This window comes from Oryza sativa, chromosome 10 (genome assembly GCF_034140825.1).
Source record: "Oryza sativa Japonica Group chromosome 10, ASM3414082v1".
Taxonomy (NCBI): Eukaryota; Viridiplantae; Streptophyta; class Magnoliopsida; order Poales; family Poaceae; genus Oryza; species Oryza sativa.
Genome location: NC_089044.1, coordinates 485567 through 507824, shown reverse-complemented (window position 1 = coordinate 507824; position 22258 = coordinate 485567). Strand labels below are relative to the sequence as shown.

Genomic DNA, 22258 nt, shown 5'->3' with positions numbered 1-22258 from the left:
GCAGATTCCATATGGCGCATGTACTGATTTCACAGCTATCGTTTGGAGATTCAAACAAAAGAATCCTTGCAAGGGTCTCCAGGCTATGGAACTTTACTGATCTCAACGATGATACAAAAATTTTCCACACTGATCTTGTCTTACTCGATGAAATGGTAATAATTTACGTGCCAAATCCATTTTCTATATTTTCCTTTCTATACCGATAATTCTCTTGATAACATGATTTGTATTTATAATCTGCAGGGGACTAGCATACATGCCCAAATTTACCCCCCTATAACAGAAAAGATGAAACCTCTCCTTAAGGAAGAAAAGGTTTACTACATTGACTCATTCACTGTTAGGGCTGCAAACAGAACATACAGGCTAGTTGCAAACAACCTAATGATCCTCTTCAGTAAATGGACAACACTTGAAGAACACATTAATGTCCCTCCTCATTTCCCTGGTATTACATTTTCACTGACACCATTCGAAGATGTTCCTTCCCTTGTCGAGAAAAAATCATTCTACGTTGGTAATAACATACTTTTATTGTGTTGCAATTATTGTTATATACATCTTTTGCAATGCCATATCATTTTATTAAATTTATATGCAATGCAAACAGACATTATGGGTGTGATCACTGAAGTTGGTGCAGTCACTACTATACGTCCTAAGTCCAGAAACGCTAAGAGCTTAAAAAGGACATTACAGATCCGCGATGCAAGGCTAGTTTAGTACAACTAAATATTTACATATTTATTATTTACTTAATCTTTTTCGCTAGCATTCACACAAACTATCTCACATATTCTTAACACTAAGTCATCTCTTCCAATTAAAATTAAATCACTTTTTCCCCTCCAAATCTACAAAACTAGCAATTCAACTCTTCCTGTCACACTCTGGGGAGAAAGAGCAACCTCTTTTGATGCTGATGACATATACAATGCTGGTCAAACTCAAGCTCAAGTTGCTGTGTTTGTTGGAACACTTGTGAAAGATTATAGAGGATTAGGTACATTTCTTTCTAAACTTTCAATTACTGTAGTATTGACTACATGCAACTAACAATATCTAATAATTTCCTCCACATATATAGGCCTTACACTAACTGGAAGCTTACCATCTAAATATTCCTGAAGTAGCAGAACTAAATGAGAGGTAATTTAATTTATTTAACGTTATTCTTACAATCTATGTGCATCACTGTATTCTTCAAGGTTTTCACAGTATCCATTAATCTAAGATACAATTCTTCTATGTAGCTTTAGCACAAACTTTCAACCAATCAAGTGGGTTGATGAGCCTGCTACAGGATACAACCAGGATGTACCAGAAGAAAAGAGTATTGCAGAAATCCTTAATATCAACCCTCACAAACACAAGGTTGACACTATCTCTAGAACACATCTTAACTACATCTATCCACTTTTTGATGATATAATTACCAATATGATATTTTCATTGTCTTCTTATGCAGGGAACACGTTTTATAGTAAATGTGACTGTCAGAAGGATATGTAATGAATATTCTTGGTGGTACAATTCATGTCGAATATGCTACAAAACTTCAAAACCATATGGCTCTAGCTACAGATACTCCAGCTGTTCTAGCATCGGAATAACAGATCCAAGGTTCATAACAGAACACGCTCTGTCCTCTTACATCTTTAGCAATTATCATCCACACATTGCTATAGCCATATCCATTTTTCATGCAGGTACAAAGTAGTATTAATTGCCAGCGATGATGATGCTAATGCTACATTTATCCTTTTCGGAAGGATCGCACAACGGCTACTACGCAGGCCCGTAGAATCTCTCATTGAAGAAAAACCACCAAACAGTGAATACATTCCAAGTGAAATCACGTCACTTATTGGTAGCAATTTTGCATGGAATGTTAGCTTTACGCGGGATACTGTTATGAGAAGTCAAGAGTGCCTACAAGTTAATAGCATTATATCCGCTGGTGCTTCAAACCAGCCACTACTCCTTATGTCCCCAGATGCTTCACAAGTGACATCAGCTATTGTCTCAGCAAGCTCAAGCAGCTCTGTCCAAACAGCACCAACACCAAATGAAACAAGCAATGAATCACAGCAGCCCATTTAACCAAGACAAACCATCTCAACACCAACCAAGTTCATCATCGCTCAGGGAACACAGGACACCCCAACTAGCAAATCAAGTTCTTCAGCACCTACCAAGAAAAGCATTGTTGTCTCAGTGTCTCACATGCAGTCTAGCAAGACCAAACCTAAAACTGATGATAAGGTAACCACTTTATAGCCACCCTTAAACTTGTTGTCACTCATACTGAATTACATCCACTCTCACTTCTTTCCTAATTTTGCAAGCCCAAAACTGACACAAAAGCTAAAGAAAACACCTCACATGATAAATCTTCAATTGTTGTACTGCCTGATACTGCTGAAAATAAGGTACTACTACATCTCTTTCCTTTCATCTCATTCATTAAGACCTAACCGCCACTTCTTTTACAAGGGAAAGGGACTACCAGAAACTGCTGAAGAAGCCAAACAAGCAACCCCATCCTTCCCTACAGATACCCTAGCCAAAAAAAGGTGCTTTGATCACTCCTAGGTGCATTCCAATAATAAAGATTTCTTCCATTGTAACTAACACATCATTTCAATAAACAGAGGAAGGCCTACACCTACAGCAACACCTCCGGTTGCTAAGAAATTGTTCAAGGATGATGCCCAGCAAAAAGGCAATGACAGGTTACTCCTCAAACACAAACTCACCTATCTACACATAACAAATTAGCAATTTAAAGGCATTCCTAATCTCAGCTCTTAATTCATCTACACAGTGAATGAGTTGTCGACGTGCAATCCATCTCAAGACTTTTTCTTATATATATGTACAAAGCTATGTCCCAGCTAGAAGACAGATGGCAGTTGTGAAATTACCCAGGACTAAGGAACCAAGATCTTTTGTTCATGGCTTTTTGTCATGATTATCATTGTATATAAGTGTTGCCTTATCTACCTTCCTTAGCATTGTATGATCTAAGATGCTACTGCATCTACTACCAATGCTGTAGAATATAGTATGTATATGCATGCAGTCTAGCTGAATGACATGCCTTTATACTATCTAAGTAGTTCGAGTAAAATGCCTGCCGTTACAGTAATAAGCTATCCATCTTGATACCCTTTTCACAAATGCTCACAATTCAATGCTTCAAACTAATTCATTCTTTTTCACCACCTAAAACAGGAAAAAAAACACAACCAATTTTCCAAAAAAGGAAAAACACAGATAATTTCCCAAAAAAGAACAAACGCATTTTGATCCAGATAAGCTGGTGCAGCGCGCAAAGCGCGCTCCCGCTCTAGTAAACTTTACAATCATGTATATTTTATGCCAAAACACTAATGCATACGTTGATTAATCCTGGAATTATACGCTTTGCTAGATCGTTGGCTCATGATTCATTTCCGTGTTTCACCATGTTCATAACCTGAGATAATAAATATGTTGATTAGTCATGCACTTATTTTTGATAACCATATATCTTTCGGTTTTAAATTGACATATTATTTTATTATTATAACTAACTAATTGAAAGCAATATGTAATACATGTAGATCCTTTTCGAGATAGTCTGAGTGGTGGCTTTTTTTATATGGAATAAAAAGTAATGAACGCGCTAGTCAAGTTGTTGCACCTATATGCTCATTTTTCAAGTTTTTGCACTAGATCACACCCACCTATCATGTTTATGTACCGTAGACGCAATTTACTCTAGAATATAACATTAAGGTTATGTTAGGCAGCCTGTGTTTTCAACTCTCTCTCTCTCTCGTGTTCCACGCGTACGCTTTTCAAACTGCTAAATGATGGTTTTTTTACAAAAAGTTTCTATTCAAAAGTTGCTTAAAAATTATATTGATCCAAAAAAATAGCAAATACTTGAATAATCACGCGCTAATGGACCACTCTATTTTTCGTCGTGCATCGGAGATTTGTTTCCAACACACACAAATGAACACAGCCTAGCTAAAAGTTAAACAATTAACATTAGTCGATAAGCCAAGACTCATATAATTGGTCTTGCAAATGCAAAGTTTTCTTTTTGAAAGAAGAAGGAAAGAAAGAGGAAGAAAAATACGAACGTGCCAAATGTGCCGTTCAAGAACTACTCAATAAGTACTTACTGAAAAAGACTTCAAGATTCGTTAGGCTACCGATGTCATGTACCATGCGAGAAATATGTTTGATAGCACCTTAAGAATCTTACCTGACATCCGATCGAGTAAAATAAAGGATGAACCAAAAACCAAAGTCAAGTAATGACCTAATAAGATGGTCACTAGGAAAGAATTTTGTCGTGACCTTGGGTTACGGACAAGTTTGGGGATAGGCGGGAAAAGTGAACTCTCCCGCCTATACTTAGAAATGAGCTCGAACAGTACACACAACTTTTTGCTGATTACTTTTGTATTAAAAATGTCTTATCTGCTACGGGATTTTGACCAGCTTTTGTAATCCACGGTCATACATGTGAGATTACATCTATGCCCCTACGGGCCTTTGTGAGTTTACTATAATGCCTTTGCCACATTTGCAAACATAGGGGCATTTTGGTATATTTTGGAGGTCATTATACTCTTTTGGGCGCCAGCTAGCAAGAGTGGTTGAAGGTGGTCCCCACGGAATCTTTTCTTGGCATCTTCCCCCACTCGAATGGTGTACTTCCTCGAGCTTTTAGGAAGAGTGACTTTTCCGTTTTGGTCCGCCTTCTTCATCTTGAAAGTTTGAACACTCCTTGCCTCCTGCTTCATCCTTGGAATCTACCTATCAAGTTGTAATCTACCCAAGTAGGCTAAGTATTGACGTGAAAAACACACACTACCCTGGCAGATCTGTCGTCATCCAGAAGCCAAAATTGCCAGTGAAATAATAAGAGTTGCTGAAGTAGAATGTCTGCTCCGAAGCAAAGATGAAGATAATGACTTCTGGAGTTGACTCGTAGGCTGATTAATTGATTGCTTCAGCTTGACAAAAAAAACTTGTCGAATTTTGAGTCTTGTATTCGTCTTGTATTTGTGTAGCCCCCGACTCTTTGGTTAGTTGGAAAACAACTAAATATACAGTCGAGAACTGTAGCTTCTTGTCGTCGAGTAGTCATTGCTTGAGTGAAGATACGTGTTGAAGATGTCCGAGTAGAAATATTGAATATTGGAACACCACTTGTTGTAGTAAAATAACATGGCATCATATTTGGTGATGCATGCCGAGATGTCGGAGCTCTTGTAGACGTCTTGGTTGGTGAAGTAGCAAATCTTGCAAAGTAGAGGCAATAGAATTTGCCTGTGCCGAAGATAATGAAGATGAAGTCACCCCATAATGGTGATAAAGTTGCATAGCCGTGATGAAGTGAAGATGAGTCTGCAGCAACAGAAGCAAATCGGTAGCGAAGACGCGTAGTTGTGAAGATAAAAACACCAACCTGCGGCGGCATAACCAGTCGGCGATGGAAGAAGTAGAATGATGACGACGAGGTGGCCAACCGTGAAGACGATAACTCCAGTTGGCGTCATACGAGGCGGCCAGTCGGTGAAGACATAGACACCCAACAACGGCGGCATAATAGGCCAGCCGTGTAGGCGAAGACACCATTCGGCGGCGGCGAAGGCAAGCCGGCGGTGAAGACGTAGACGCCCAACAACGGCGGCATAATAGGCCAGCCGTGTAGGCGAAGACACCAGTCGGCGGCGGCGAAGGCAAGCCGGTCGGTGAAGACGTAGACGCCCAACAACGGCGGCATAATAGGCTAGCCGTGCAGTCGGCGACACCAGTCGGCGGCGGTGAAGACGTAGATGCCCAACAACGGCGGCATAATAGGCCAGCCGTGTAGGCAAAGACACCAGTCGGCGGCGGCAAAGGCAAGCCGGTCGGTGAAGATGTAGACGCCCGACAACGGCGGCAGAATAGGCCAGCCGTGCAGGCAGTGACACCAGTCGCGTGCGGCGAAGGCAAGCCGGCGGTGAAGACGTAGACGCCCAACAACGGCGGCATAATAGGCCAGCCGTGTAGGCGAAGACACCAGTCGGCGGCGGCGAAGGCAAGCCGGTCGGTGAAGACGTAGACGCCCGACAACGGCGGCAGAATAGGCCAGCCGTGCAGGCAGTGACACCAGTCGCGTGCGGCGAAGGCAAGCCGGCGGTGAAGACGTAAACGCCCAACAACGGCGGCACAATAGGCCAGCCATGCAGGCGGTGACACTAGTCGGCCGCGGCGAAGGCAAGCCGTTGGTGATGTTCTGACTGATCCATTCCTGGAGCGTAAGAGATAAGCTTAAAGCCATGAATCCCTTTTATGCATATCTGGATCTGGATCCTACAGAACAAACATATAGGATAAGTAGTATCTGGTGTAAATATAATACTCGAGAAAAATTCAAGTATTTTAAAATATTTATAAATATGTATTTCTCCTCTTGTCAATTTTGATTTCCCTGAGCAGATGACTCCGTACGTTTAAACACTCTGCCCGACTAGTCATAGACCCCAAGCATCGGGAGTCAACCTAGGCACTTCCCAAAGATGCATATAAGTGACATGAGTTCGCCATTAATGGGACAAAGTTTCACGGATTGGCGTTTACTACTCAGGTACTTTTGCAATTATTAAGAGTAGAAAATAAATTATCTTATCTCTATGCTTTTGATTTCTTCCGAGTAATACTTAGCACCTTGCGTTACTTGGTCCATCCAACGAGCCCCCGGGTGCTAGGAATCAGCCCAAAGGCAAACTATCCATTGACAAACCAAACGGAAAGCATAGGAAGATACAACTCCATAACTCGATAGGCACTTTATTGTTACTCGTATTATTTCGCAAGCAATCAAGATAAATATTATGAAAATTGTTGAAAAATATGATATAATATCTGTAGCTCCCGACTCACTAGTCAACGGTTAACCAGTTGATGTAGTGAGGCAGAGGAAAAGGAAAATATCATATAAGAAAAAATAATGACTTAGCTTTGTAATATTCCTCTTGATGATGGCAGAGGTGGCTGATGTGGGAACAAAGTCGTCCATCAATGGCAATGAAAACACCAGTCGGCGGCGGCGGAAGCAAGCCGGTGGTGTAGATGACTAGGCCCATCAACGGTGACGGAGTCCACCATCCGTATAGGCGGAAACATCAGTCGGTGGCGACAGAGGCAAGCCAGCGATGAAGTCGTAGACGCCCAATAACGGTGACATAATAGGCCAGCCGTGTAGGCAGAGACACCAATCGGCGGCAGCGAAGGCAAGCCGGTTGGTGAAGATGTGGACGCCCAACAACAGCGGTATAATAGGTCAGCCGTGTAGGCGGAAACACCAGTCGGCAGCGGACGAGACGGCCGGTCGGTGACAACGTAGACGCCCATCAACGGCGGCATAATAGACTAGCCATGTAGGCGGAGGCACCAGTCAGCGGCGGCGAAGGCAAGCCGGCTGTGAAGACGTAGACGCCCAACAACTATGGTGTGACCGTGTAGGCGGAAACACTAGTCGGCGGCGACGGAGGCGAGCCGGCGGTGAAGATGTAGACCCCCAACAACGGCGGCATAATAGGCCAGCCGTGCAGGCAGAGACATCAGTTGGCGGTGGCGAAGGCAAGCCGGCAGTGGAGACATATAAGCCCAACAAACGGCGGCATAATAGGCCAGCTGTGCAGGCGGAAACACTAGTCGGCGGCTGACGAGGCGGCTAGTCGGTGAAGATGAAGAGGCCCAGTGATGGTTGGAAAACGCTAGGATATTTCCTCACACATGTTTGCTCCCAATCTGCTCGCACGCGTGTATATATGTGCATACGGCAGAGTGCAAATTATGCGTGTGAGCAGCTCGCTCCAGCCAGATCAGGGCGACGTCAGCCGGATGGATAGGCCAACGATGATCTCACATGCAAAAAATACCCAATATATTAATCAGACTGATTAGGAATAGCAATTAGCAATAACGTATAGATATTATATGCTATATATATTGATGTATGCATGCAGCATATACGCATGCTAATTTGCATGTCCATGCGTCTGAAAGTATTGCATGCCACTGTGCGTGTATCTGCCCCTGTAACCGACAGTCCTTCAGCATGATGCCGTCATCGGAGGTAATCATGGATCCATCAAACGCCAGTATATGCACGCGAGAGAAAAAGAAGAATCAAAAGGCAGATCAATCTATGATTAAAAATAATATCATAATCATAATAATAGATTGGAACGATAAATCTGCCGATGCCGGAAAGCAGTTTTTATCCATGCATGCATGTGTTTATGCGTGTAGATGCAAAGCCGATCCTTGCATGTCCAAGTGCATGTGCTGACGGGTGATTGTTATCCCGGCGAGTAGCTGTCTTCACACGGCTGATAGATGGCTGCGGTGGATGACGCGCTGCTACACGCCTCCGGCGAGGCGCCGAGTCCGCGTCTAACTCGAAGCGTCCAATCTGTTCTCAGCGGAATCAATCTCACCGAGCATAACAGAAAACGGCGACGACGACGACAACTGGATCGGCACCTGTCCAGATAGCAGTGGTGCCTCCCGTGGCCGACCTCCATGCAGAGCAGCACGATCGAGCAGGGTTGTGCAGGCTGGTAGTTGGAGACGTGGCCGATGATCTCTTGGATACAAACGATTCTTTTGGCTACGGACTGTATAGCAGCTCCAGCCGGCATCTTGGCGAGTTGAATCTTAAGGATTCACCACCATTGGTGACGTCGGAGATTGGAGCGATCTAACTTGCTGAGGTTGATTTTCCTTGCTAGATTGAATCTGATTCGGGGACTTCTAATTGGTTCCATCTCACTTCTTGATAGATAACTCGGCGCACCCCTACCTGGCGCGCCAACTGTCGAAACATGAATTCGGCAATAATAAAAGGGGTAGGGCACGAGACCTAAAAGTGGATGGATGCGGAGACAAGGATTTAGACAGGTTCAGGCCCTCTCAATGAGATGTAATACGCTACTCATGTTTGAAGATTTGAATCCGCCGAGTGTATTATAGATATGACGATCATATGTGCTCATGCCCCCTAGAGGGCCTCCTGCCCACCTTATATAGGATGGGGGGCAGGATTACAAGATAGAAACCTTAACCAATACGGTATCGGTTTCCTAAATCTACTTTACAACATAATCAAACCAGAACTTTAGGCTATTCCATAATATAAAGGAAACGTAATACCCAAGTCATGATCCGTTACATATTCCATAGATATAAGTTATCCGCTATAACCAGTCGGATAACCACGCCGTGTGGGTATGGGGCACCCATAATCTCCACAGAAAGAAACCTCCATATTTTAATCTATGACGCTGTTGACTTTTTGTTCAATGTTTGACCATTCGTCTTATTCAAAAAATTTATGTAATTATCATTTATTTTATTATAACTTGATTCGTCATCAAATGTTCTTTAAGCATAACATAAATATTTTCATATTTGCATAAAAATTTTGAATAAAACAAATGGTCAAACGTTGGTCGAATAGTCAACGGCGTCATACATTAAAATACGGAGGGAGTATTATATATGGTGATATTTAGTTGGTAGTGTAATATATAGATGAGTTCCCTAGCTAGCTAGCGACTCAGCTCGATCGATCGATCTCGGTTAACTAAGTTTTCTAGTCCAAATTTACCTCTGCAAGCTACCGCGTACAATACGTCATACCTGCACCAACTCGATCTGCCTTTAAAAGAAACTAGGAAGGTAGCCCACGCTTTCACGCGGACATGTGTCTTACGCTTAGTTCAAGACACTTATAAGAGTGAAATATTAAACGGATAACATCTGCCACGATTTCTCCATAAATTGTTTACGTCGGCATTAATTGCTTTTATAATTTTCTAACCTATTAGCTTTATATTATATCATAATTAAGTAACATCTATAAGCAATTGAAAAGAAGGTAGACTTCTTTTCTTAAGAAAACATGTTAACGAAAGTAAAAGTAAGTGTAAAGTAAAATTAAGGTGTTTTTCTTTTCTTAGTTGCATATATTATCATGGTTTATTAGAGGATGAATTGTGTTAGACATGAAACTCCACTAAATGTATAGGTTTATATAGACTCTTATAATTGATGTAGTTTGAGAGGTGATCCATCTATGAACATTTCATGTAGAGTGGGTCAGAACCTCCACGCAGCTTAACATGAATACGATAACGATGAAATATAATTGCGCAGTAACATTTTTGAAATGTGATGTACCATGAATACACACTTGTTTTTTTAATAAGATAGATCTAAAAAATTATAGTTGTTTTAGTATCCAACATTATTGCAAAGCAAGCGTAGCTCAACTGGTTAGGTTTCTTGTTCTGGAACTTGCCACCTGGGTTCAAGTCCTATACTTGATATGGGTGCTTGCATTTACGATTAATTGTTCTTTCAGTTGTAGGTGACGTACCCATCAATAGTGAGGCATCCGTGGTGATTTCTTTAATCTCAAAATATGCAGGCCCAGTCTTTCGGAAATAGTCGTAGGTATGTGTGTGTGCATTCAGTTGTAGGTGACGTACCCATCAATAGTGAGGCATCCGTGGTGATTTCTTTAATCTCAAAATATGCCGGCCCAGTCTTTCGGAAATAGTCGTAGGTATGTGTGTGTGTGCATTCATAGTATGACTTTTTACGAAATAAAGACAAAATATATTACTTCATAAATATAAATATACTTAGTTAAATCATATAGTAAAATTATTTTAACATAGCATGATTTCATAGTAGCAGGACTAATTTCTTTCCTATTTTTATTTTACATATTTATGATTATTTGAGCGACCGGTAAAATTTTAGAACATGAACCAACACAAAATATTTCGTTTTCAAGAATACTTACGAAGTAGATTTTTCTCACACCATAAATTTAATCAAAGTTGACTGACAGGCTAAAGGCCTAGCAATGTCTCCAATATTCTTCTCTCAAGGCGTCAGATATTTCATTATATTTGTTTGATGACTTTAATTATTCACTTCATCTCTCAAATATAATGGAAGGTCCAGAGAGCCTACGGCATTTAATTGTAAGAAATATAACGGTGTGAGCGAATAATAATTGTTTGGGTACCTAAAAGTTGCTTTTTTGAGATTTATTATGATAAATTAAAAATAATATCTCAACTACTTAAAAATAAGGAGTAAAGGGGATATGAGACGAGGTGAGGAGAGGGGTGGTGGGACATTTGGCAGAAAGGCATTGTGTATATTTCTAATGATAAAAAGGCATTGCATATATTTCTAACGGCATATCGTTGTCATTTAGATTAAAAAATAGAGACTGTCTATCTAACATTCGATAGAAAATCCCCCTAAAATTTCTGGCAAATGTAATTATAGTATAATAGCAGTGTAATTACATTCGTAACTCGTATATAACTGCAGTACAAGAAAGATGTAATTATTATTGTAAAATAGAAAAATTTACAAATCTTGGTAGTGAACACATGCTCTAGCGTTTTGCACGTCGATCGCTGGTTCGATCCTTGGTATCCATGCGCCATTTGATTTTTTCTCTCTTCCACGCATGCATCTTATGCATCTTAAAGCATATCTAATGGTGGAAAATTTGCATGTTTTCCCCATGATTTTCTTTCAAAAGATAAATATCAGTTCCATAAAAGTTTGAGAAATTTTAATGATAGTCTTTAATTTAGTGGTCTTGGGTTCAACGTGTAATATTTGTCTTTTACTCTGAAATATAGTTCAATGCGCCTGAAATCGTTTGAGTAAAGAAATACATAGAATGGTTCAAATCGATCACAAATTGGTTATATACAATTTAAAAGCCATAATCACTTAAAATATTGTTTATTTATTTTTAAAAGGTCCAACTCAAAAGTATAAACCACAAATGCATGCGAAGTGCATGGGTGCAACCGGTGTATAGTCCGCTCTCAGCCTTCACGTTAGAAAAAGAGGCCATTAAATATCTTAACCACCAATAAAAGGAAAAAAAAGAAATAGGGTCCTACGGGAGGTGGCAGGTACGTGTGCGTGGAGAGAGCTTTGGGCCTTTGGCAGGAGAGGGACTCAGAGATTAATCTAATCTAACGGTGTAAAATTATGAGTCCATCAGTTTAAATGAAAATCAATGGCCAGATCTTTTTCTTTCTTCTTGAAATTTCTAGGACTTTCTCTAATTTATTAGAGCGCCAAGTGGCGACGTGAGAGTGTTTTGAGGAAGTTTAATAGACTTTTAGTATATAATAGATAGATAGATAGAAGATAGAAGATAGATAGATAGATAGATAGATAATAGATAATAGATAGATAATTAGCTAGTCATTAAGATGATTAATTAGACCAACTCAACGCTTGTCAGCACGTACGCCTGGAGATGGGCTGTGTCGTCTATTTGCGTGCATCAGCAGCATCATGCATGTATCTGAACTTCGAATACTCCTAGGAAATTAATATTCTTTTGCCAATGAGTCCATTTCAGATTCTCAATTCACAAATCGATCCGTAAATAAAACTAAATGTAGAAATAGATCCTTCGCTTATAAGCATCAACAATGAAGGATAAGCTGTTATTTTAGACGGGACGAGTTTATATGCTAACTTTTACTAATTAATAATGCTATTGGCACTGAGATATTATAGCGCGGATCCAAGCATTCATGACTACAATTAATTAGATTACTTAGGGATCAACTTGTAAAATAAAAATATGTGAAGAACTAAGATGTAAGTAGTTTGTTTTTTTTTTGTAGGAGCGTGTCAAACGTAAGCACGCGGCTGGCGCCGACCAATTCATGCAGCATCAACCTGGCGACACTGCAGCTTCCTTGATATGATGTGATGTATCATCGATCAAGGAACACATCCAAACCCTATAAATCTGTGCTCCACTCCTCATCATCTTCTTCATCCCATCTGCTAGCAAACCCAACCAACCCTAGCTTGAGCACCACACAAACTGCTAGGCTAGCTAGCTAGTGTAACAGATCGATAGCTGCGCGCCATGGCTGCACCAGCTTCCTCCACCTCGTCTCTTCTCCTAGTGTTGGTGATACTGCTCGCAGCAGCGCTGATCAGCCACTCATCAGCCAATGCCTGGCCTGCTAGTAGCTCCGGCTCCGGCGGCGGCGGCGGCGGCCTCAGCGCCGGATTCTACGACGAGACGTGCCCCAGCGCGCAGGACGTGGTGCGGCGCGTGATCCAGGACGCCCGCGTCGCCGACCCGCGCATCCCGGCCTCCCTCATCCGCCTCCACTTCCACGACTGCTTCGTCAACGGCTGCGACGCCTCCATCCTCCTCGACGAGGACCTGCCGTCCGGGATCCACACCGAGAAGCGCGTCCCGGCCAACGACAACTCCGCCCGGGGGTTCGACGTCGTCGACGACATCAAGTGCGAGCTCGACAAGGCATGCCCGGGCGTCGTCTCCTGCGCCGACATCCTCGCCATCGCCGCCCAGGTCTCCGTCGACCTTGTTGGAGTTAATTTATTTATAGAACATACCAGCCTACTCTCTAACTCTCTCTACTACTCATGAAACAAAAGTCAAGGAGCAAGTCCTTCCTCTGCGAAATTTCTAGAGTAGTGTAGACAATAATATGTTCTTGGGCCAATTCCCTATATGCCCATGTAATTTCACCCAATCCCTTCTACGCCCCTGAAATTTGTTTGATCTCTTATATACCCCTGAGTTTTTATTTGGATCCCTTACATACCCATTCCGTTAGTTGACCATTAGTTTGACCGTTAGTTATTGTAGAAATTACTTTATTGTCCTTGTTATATTGTTAAAAGCTAGAAATGTTTTATGTGTAAATTATTTGAGTTGTGAAAACCAATAAGGAATAAATTACTAAATATTTGTTATGAATTTTTGAAAATAAAACATTATTTCATTAAAATAAAAAAAGATTTATTGTAAAAAAAAGTTCTGCATAAGATTTGAAAATTACTTTTCAACAAATATTTAGTGAAAAAAGATTCGTTGTGAAAAAACAAAGGGGATATAATTAGTTTATCACAAATTAGAAAACAAATTTAAAATTTTTAAATAAATTTCAGATCAAATTTGATGAATTTCGTATATCTTCCCAAAAATTTAAACCTAAATAACATTTAGTTTTTGCTCTTAATTTTCTGGTGAAACTAATGTATGGATTTAATCATAATTTTTAAAAAATAAAAAATAATAAGTTTTATTTTTTAAGTTGGGCATTAAATGATTATATTGCTTGTATTTTGTATAAGTTTATTTTTCATATGAAAATTTATTGGGTAGGTACCACACATATGTATAGGATGGGTAGTATAGTCATTTTAAAATATTTAACGGTCAACTAATGGTCAACTAACGGAGATGGGTATAGAGGAGATCAAAATGAAAACTCAGGGGTATATAAGGGATAATGTCAAATTCAGGGGTATTGAAGGGATTGAGTAAATTTTCAGGGGTATATAGGGAATTTTCTCTATGTTCTTTGTGAGTTCTAGTATTTTCATGCATGTACCAGTACTAGTTGTGTTCAGAAAAGTTCCTAGCCATCCTATAAATAGGCAGCTATGTCCTAGATGTGATGCTGTTGTCCAACAATCAATGTAACGTGCAATACTTGAGCAAAGCATAACCAGTTTGTGAAACAAACACAGAGCTTCTCTCCTCTGTTCTCCTTCTCTGTTCCATTGCTAGCAAAATAATCAACAACAACAACTGGTATCAGAGCGCCCAGGTTCGAGTAGGGCGTGACGGAGTAGCACGGCGTATCGGTATTGTCAATTGAAGCTACAAGTATGGCTTCAAGTTCGGGCGCCACAATGGCGCAGTCTATGGTTCCTGTATTTGCAGGAGAAAATTATGATATATGGAGCATCAAGATGCGGACGCTGCTGCTATCTCAAGGATTGTGGGATATTGTTGAGAATGGCTATCAAGAGTATTCCGCTGGAGAAACTCTTACGGCGGAACAGAAAAAGTCTTTGGCAGAGGATCGGATGTCGGACGCCAAGGCCTTGTTCTTGATCCAACAAGGAGTTGCGGAAAGTCTATTTCCGCGTATTATTGGCGCCAAGAAATCCAAGGAAGCATGGGACAAGTTGAAGGAGGAGTTTCAAGGATCTCAGAAGGTACTTGCGGTGAAGCTTCAAACCTTGAGAAGACAATTTCAGAATTTGCTAATGAAGGAGTCAGAGAAGGTAAAAGACTATTTCCCAAGAGTTATTGAGATCGTTAATCAGATGCGCCTCTATGGTGAAGATATAAACGACCAGAAGGTTGTGGAGAAAATTTTAATCAGTCTGCCTGAAAAATACGAGTACATTGTTGCTGCTATTGAGGAGTCGAAAGACTTGTCGACTCTCACAATTCAGCAACTAATGAGCTCGTTGGAATCTCACGAAGAAAGAAAGCTTCAGCGCGAAGGGAGCTCTATTGAAAATGCATTTCAGTCAAAGTTGAGCTTCAGGCCTCAAAACTCAAGGTTTCGAGGAAATTTTCAAAAAAATGAATTTCCAATGCGAGACCGTGGTTATTTTCAGAAAAATGGCTTTTCCAGGCAGAAGGAAGATGGTCAAGAGAGAAGAGAAAAAGGTACGTCCAGTTCAAATTTGTGGTGTGACATTTGCCAAAAATCTAGTCATACTACAGATATGTGCTGGAAGAAAATGACCTGCAACAAGTGCAAAAGAAAGGGCCATATTGCAAAATATTGCAGAACTAGAGAAATTAATCGGGCTAATTTTTCACAAGAAAAGGAAAAAATCTGAAGAAATGGTTTTCTCTTGCCATACTGCTCAAGAAGAAAAAGATGATGTTTGGGTTATTGACAGTGGTTGTACAAACCATATGGCCGCTGATCCAAATTTATTTCGAGAAATGGATTCATCGTATCATGCAAAGATCCACATGGGAAATGGCTCTATAGCCCAAAGTGAAGGCAAAGGTACGGTTGCTGTTCAAACAGCAGACGGTCCAAAATTTATAAAAGATGTTTTGTTGGTACCCGATTTAAAGCAAAATTTGCTAAGTATTGGGCAGCTTCTAGAACACGGGTACGCGGTTTATTTTGAAGATTTTTCTTGCAAAATATTGGACCGTAAAAATAATCGTCTGGTTGCCAAAATAAATATGGAGAAGAACAGAAATTTTCTATTAAGGATGAATCATCCAACTCAAATGGCTCTCAGGAGTGAAATTGATATTTCCGATTTATGGCACAAAAGAATGGGTCATCTTAATTACAGAGCATTGAAGCTACTCAGGACAAAAGGTATGGTTCAAGGCCTTCCATTTATTACTCTCAAGTCTGACCCATGTGAAGGATGTGTATTTGGAAAACAAATTCGGGCTTCTTTTCCCCACAGTGGAGCTTGGAGAGCAAGTGCACCATTGGAACTAGTGCACACTGATATAGTTGGTAAAGTGCCAACAATTTCAGAAGGAGGAAATTGGTACTTTATCACATTTATCGATGATTATACAAGAATGATCTGGGTATATTTTCTAAAAGAAAAATCTGCAGCCTTGGAGATATTCAAAAAATTCAAGGCCATGGTGGAAAATCAGAGTAATCGAAAAATTAAAGTATTGCGCAGCGATCAAGGAGGAGAATATATCTCAAAAGAATTTGAGAAATATTGTGAAAATGCTGGCATCCGAAGACAGCTAACGGCAGGCTATAGTGCTCAACAAAATGGAGTTGCAGAACGGAAAAATCGGACGATCAATGATATGGCCAATTCTATGCTCCAAGACAAAGGTATGCCTAAATCTTTCTGGGCTGAAGCAGTTAATACTGCAATTTATATTTTAAATAGAAGTCCTACCAAGGCAGTACCAAACCGTACACCTTTTGAAGCTTGGTATGGTAAAAAGCCTGTCATTGGTCATATGAGAGTATTTGGTTGCATTTGCTATGCTCAAGTGCCAGCACAAAAGAGAGTAAAATTTGATAATAAAAGTGATTGGTGCATATTTGTTGGCTATGCTGATGGTATCAAAGGCTATAGACTTTATAATTTGGAGAAAAAGAAAATTATCATTAGCAGAGATGTGATTTTTGATGAGAGTGCTACATGGAACTGGAAGTCTCCAGAAGCCTCTAGTACTCCATTATTGCCAACCACTACCATCACACTAGGCCAACCACATATGCATGGCACTCATGGAGTGGAAGATCATACTTCAAGTCCACAGTCATCAAGTCCAATGTCAAGCTCAAGTGCTAGTTCAGATTCAAGCCCGAGCAGTGAAGAGCAAATTTCTACACCGGAATCAGCTCCAAGACGGGTAAGAAGTATGGTTGAATTATTAGAATCTACTTCTCAACAAAGAGGGTCAGAACAACATGAATTTTGCAATTATTCAGTTGTTGAGCCACAAAGTTTCCAAGAAGCAGAAAAACATGATAATTGGATAAAGGCCATGGAAGATGAGATTCATATGATTGAGAAAAATAATACATGGGAGTTGGTTGATCGTCCTAGAGACAGAAAAGTTATTGGAGTTAAGTGGGTTTATAAGACAAAATTAAATCCAGATGGCTCAGTTCAGAAATACAAGGCAAGACTTGTGGCAAAAGGCTTTAAGCAAAAGCCTGGGATTGATTATTATGAGACATATGCTCCTGTTGCCAGGCTAGAGACAATTCGTACCATAATTGCTCTAGCAGCTCAAAAGAGGTGGAAGATTTATCAACTTGATGTTAAATCGGCTTTCTTAAATGGCTATCTTGATGAAGAAATCTATGTTGAACAACCTGAAGGGTTTTCAGTCCAAGGGGGAGAAAATAAGGTATTCAGACTCAAGAAGGCTTTATATGGATTAAAGCAAGCGCCTAGAGCGTGGTATAGTCAAATTGACCAGTACTTTATTCAGAAAGGATTTGCCAAGAGCATAAGTGAGCCTACTCTATATGTCAACAAAACAGGTACGGATATCCTAATCGTCTCACTCTATGTTGACGATTTGATATATACTGCCAATAGTGAGAAGATGATGCAAGACTTTAAAAAAGATATGATGCATACATATGAAATGAGTGATCTGGGCTTGCTCCACTATTTTCTCGGTATGGAAGTGCATCAAAGTGATGAAGGAATATTTATATCACAAAGGAAATATGCTGAAAATATTCTAAAGAAATTTAAGATGGATAACTACAAGTCAGTTACAACCCCCTTGTTGCCAAATGAAAAGCAAAAGGCTAGAGATGGAGCTGATAAGGCAGATCCAACAATTTACAGAAGCTTAGTTGGAAGTTTATTATATTTGACCGCAACACGACCGGATATTATGTTTGCGGCAAGTTTATTATCAAGATATATGTCTAGCCCAAGTCAATTAAATTTTACCGCTGCAAAGAGAGTTTTGCGGTATATCAAAGGGACCGCAGATTATGGTATATGGTATAAGCCAGTTAAAGAATCAAAATTAATTGGCTATACGGACAGTGACTGGGCTGGATGTCTTGACGATATGAAGAGCACATCAGGCTACGCTTTCTCACTTGGTTCAGGTATGTGCTCCTGGTCTTAAAAAAAATAAAATATTGTCGCTTTATCTTCAGCCGAAGCAGAATATGTAGCAGCATCAAAAGCTGTTTCACAAGTTGTTTGGTTGAGGAGAATTATGGAAGATCTGGGCGAGAAGCAATATCAGCCTACTACAATTTATTGCGACGGTAAGTCTGCAATTGCGATCAGCGAAAATCCAGTCAGTCATGACAGGACGAAACATATTGCTATCAAGTATCATTATATCCGGGAAGCAGTTGATCGCCAGGAAGTTAAATTGGAATTTTGCCGAACTGATGAGCAGTTGGCAGATATATTTACCAAGGCTTTATCCAAAGAAAAATTTGTCCGCGACAGAGAGCTCATCGGAGTTTGCAAGAAATAAATTAAGGGGGAGTTTGTTGGAGTTAATTTATTTCTAGAACATACCAGCCTACTCTCTAACTCTCTCTACTACTCATGAAACAAAAGTCAAGGAGCAAGTCCTTCCTCTGTGAAATTTCTAGAGTAGTGTAGACAATAATATGTTCTTTGTGAGTTCTAGTATTTTCATGCATGTACCAGTACTAGTTGTGTTCAGAAAAGTTCCTAGCCATCCTATAAATAGGCAGCTATGTCCTAGATGTGATGCTGCTGTCCAACAATCAATGTAACGTGCAATACTTGAGCAAAGCATAACCAGTTTGTGAAACAAACACAGAGCTTCTCTCCTCTGTTCTCCTTCTCTGTTCCATTGCTAGCAAAATAATCAACAACAACAGACCTCGCCGGCGGCCCGCGCTGGCGCGTCCAGCTCGGCCGCCGCGACGCCACCGCCACCAACATCCCCAGCGCCGACAACCTCCCCGGCTTCACCGACACGCTCGAGGACCTCGTCGCCAAGTTCGACGCCGTCGGCCTCGACCACGGCGACCTCGTGGCGCTCCAGGGCGCCCACACGTTCGGGCGGGCGCAGTGCCTGTTCACGCGGGAGAACTGCACGGCGGGGCAGCCGGACGACGCGCTGGAGAACCTGGACCCGGTCACCCCCGACGTGTTCGACAACAACTACTACGGCAGCCTCCTCCGCGGCACCGCCAAGCTCCCCTCCGACCAGGTCATGCTCTCTGACGACCCCTACGCCGCCGCCACCACCGCGCCCTTCGTCCGCCGCTTCGCTGGCAGCCAGAAGAGCTTCTTCAGGAGCTTCGCGGCGTCGATGATCAAGATGGGGAACATCAGCCCGCTCACCGGGATGGACGGACAGATCAGGCAAAACTGCCGCAGGATCAACACCTATTACTAGCCTATCTCATCGATCATACATTCCATTCCATGTCCATGCATGATCGAGTTTAACTTTACTCATCTTTTTACTTGTGTCCATAATTAATTCATTATTTTCCTCTCATTCATGACCAATTGTAAGTCTACAACATGTAAAGTGTTCCCCGATCTTCATTTTCCATGTCAACCAACTATAAACATGATATTTTATTTATTTACTATTTCCAAAGGGTTCCATACTCAATATCTCGTATAATTCAAGAATGTACAAAGGTTTTTGGCGTTCCTATGAAAGTGTTTCACACTATTTTTTGATTACATGGTAGAGATTTTTTGATTACATGGTAGAGACACATACACCACTACACAAAACACTGTACTCGCACACCCATGAATACATCCCCAAACACGCGCTTAGGGAAGCACTTGCGTAACCCCTAATACATCCCCTCCAAAACTTGCCTATCCATGAACCCTTGCATATCCCCTAATAAGTCCCCTCTTAAAGAGGCGGAAACCAATGGCATATTTATGATTTCATTAAATTCTATTAAAAAACCTCTTGTGTAAGTATAATATGAGATTTGCTCTAGTCTAACCAAAAGTATCTCGAGGCACTGGTACTTCACAGTACTAAATCGTTTTCATTTGTTGGATCTAACTGGACAAGATAGATATTGTTAGATCCAACGATTAAAAACGATTTGGTACCATGAGTACGGTATCTCGAGGTACTTTTTGTTGGACCGGAGTAAATTTCGTATAATATTTATAGACATTAGGATTTGGAGAACATATCCTATGCACACAAGTTTCCCGTGCACACCAACTAATAAATGTCACAAAAATTGAATAGTATTATACATATCTGCAAAGTCTTATGTTCAAATTCATTATATTTTAGCCATAAGATAAAAGTGAAAAATTTGACAGTTTTAATGGTAAAAATATGTTAGTATTTTGTCTATTTTGTTATGCCTAAAATATAATAAATTTGAATTTAAGATTTCACACGTAAGTATACTATTGGAAATATGTGCCCAATATTTTTTAGAATTTTCTGTGACATTTGCTAGTTGGTGCGCACTGGAAGATTGTGTGCATAGGATATATTTTCTAGGATTTGAACCTGATGGGTGGAATCATATAGCCACGACTCCATCACCTCGCCATATGTGCTCCCCCCCCCCCCCCCCAACCAAAAAAAATAAAAAAAGATTGTGAAGAAAAAGGAGATGGGGGAGATGCACACTACATATAGAATAATTGGTCCTATTCGATCAAAATATGACTTGATGATGTCTAGAGACGTTTGGAACTATATATATATATATATATATATATATATATATATATATATATATATATATATATATATATATATATATATATACTCCATATATCTATATACTCTGGTGGGTTGTTGACTAGAATTATATATACACGGTGACATTTCATGGGAAGAACAAGTCATTTGCGAACTTGATCGACACTGGCAAAGTCCAATACGTCCAAGTGGTTCTGGTATGTGTAAGTGGTGTAATTTGCTTGCTCAAACAAAATTAAACTGCATTTTGTTTATTAAAGCACGAGACAATCACAAAGACATATACTTATGCAGCTATGCAATGCACATAGTATAGTTGTAGATTTTGATGATGGTGATCAAGGTCAGAAACTTCTCGACAATTATTTATTTTCTTTCATTACTCCTGATCAATTGTAAGTGCAACATGTAAACGCCATGTTTAGATTCCAACTTTTCCGTCACATCGAACTTTCCTATACACACCCTTTCAACTTATCAGTCACATCGTTCCAATTTCTTTTAAACTTCCAATTTTGACATGGAACTAAACACAGTCAAAGTGTTCCCCAATTTACACATTTTCGATGCCATTGAAATTAATTTATTTTTTCCGTCCAAAGGGTTCCATGTATACTCAATGTCTCGTACGGTTCAAGAATACATCTAGGCCAACTGTACCAAAGTTTTTGGCATTCCTATATATGAAAATAATTCATATAAAATATTTCTTTTGTCAAAAAATGGAGATGGCCGGGGATATGCACACTGCACATATAGAAGAGAACTGGTCCTACTGATTAAAATATGACTTGATGTGCATATATTGTGTACAATATGCACACTCCATATAGAGGAGAACTGGTCCTATTGATTAAAATATGACTTATGTGTATATATTGCGTTAAATATGCACACTCCATATATCTGTATGCTCTGGTAAGTTAATTACTGACTAGAATTATATATACACATTGACATCCAGGGGAAGAAAGAACAAGTCATGTGGCAACAACTTGGTCGACACGGGCAAAGTCCAACACGTCCAAATGGTTCTGCTAGGCGTAATTTGCTTGCTCAAACAAAAACCGCATGTTCTTTTTTTTTTCTGAAAGCACGAGACAATGGCAAAAAAATATATAATAGATTGGCTCAATAGGCTTCATCAAAAGGATATATAATTAT

At 40.3% G+C, this 22258-nt stretch overlaps 2 protein-coding genes across 2 annotated transcripts; both read left to right on the top strand.

The window, feature by feature from the left end:
- The first annotated feature begins 11 nt into the window (after positions 1-11).
- LOC112936652 (replication protein A 70 kDa DNA-binding subunit B-like) lies at positions 12-2837 on the top strand. The gene is made up of 12 exons (XM_026020864.1): positions 12-155; positions 247-520; positions 614-716; positions 870-1006; positions 1257-1336; positions 1472-1626; positions 1713-1893; positions 2152-2268; positions 2352-2435; positions 2500-2579; positions 2658-2738; positions 2831-2837. The coding sequence occupies exons 1-12, from the start codon at positions 12-14 to the stop codon at positions 2835-2837; spliced, it is 1443 nt and encodes a 480-aa protein (XP_025876649.1).
- Positions 2838-12908: 10071 nt separating this feature from the next.
- Positions 12909-19941, top strand: LOC4347957 (peroxidase 2). The gene is made up of 3 exons (XM_066304939.1): positions 12909-13453; positions 16428-16437; positions 19263-19941. The coding sequence occupies exons 1-3, from the start codon at positions 12998-13000 to the stop codon at positions 19784-19786; spliced, it is 990 nt and encodes a 329-aa protein (XP_066161036.1). The 5' UTR covers positions 12909-12997; the 3' UTR covers positions 19787-19941.
- Positions 19942-22258: the final 2317 nt, after the last annotated feature.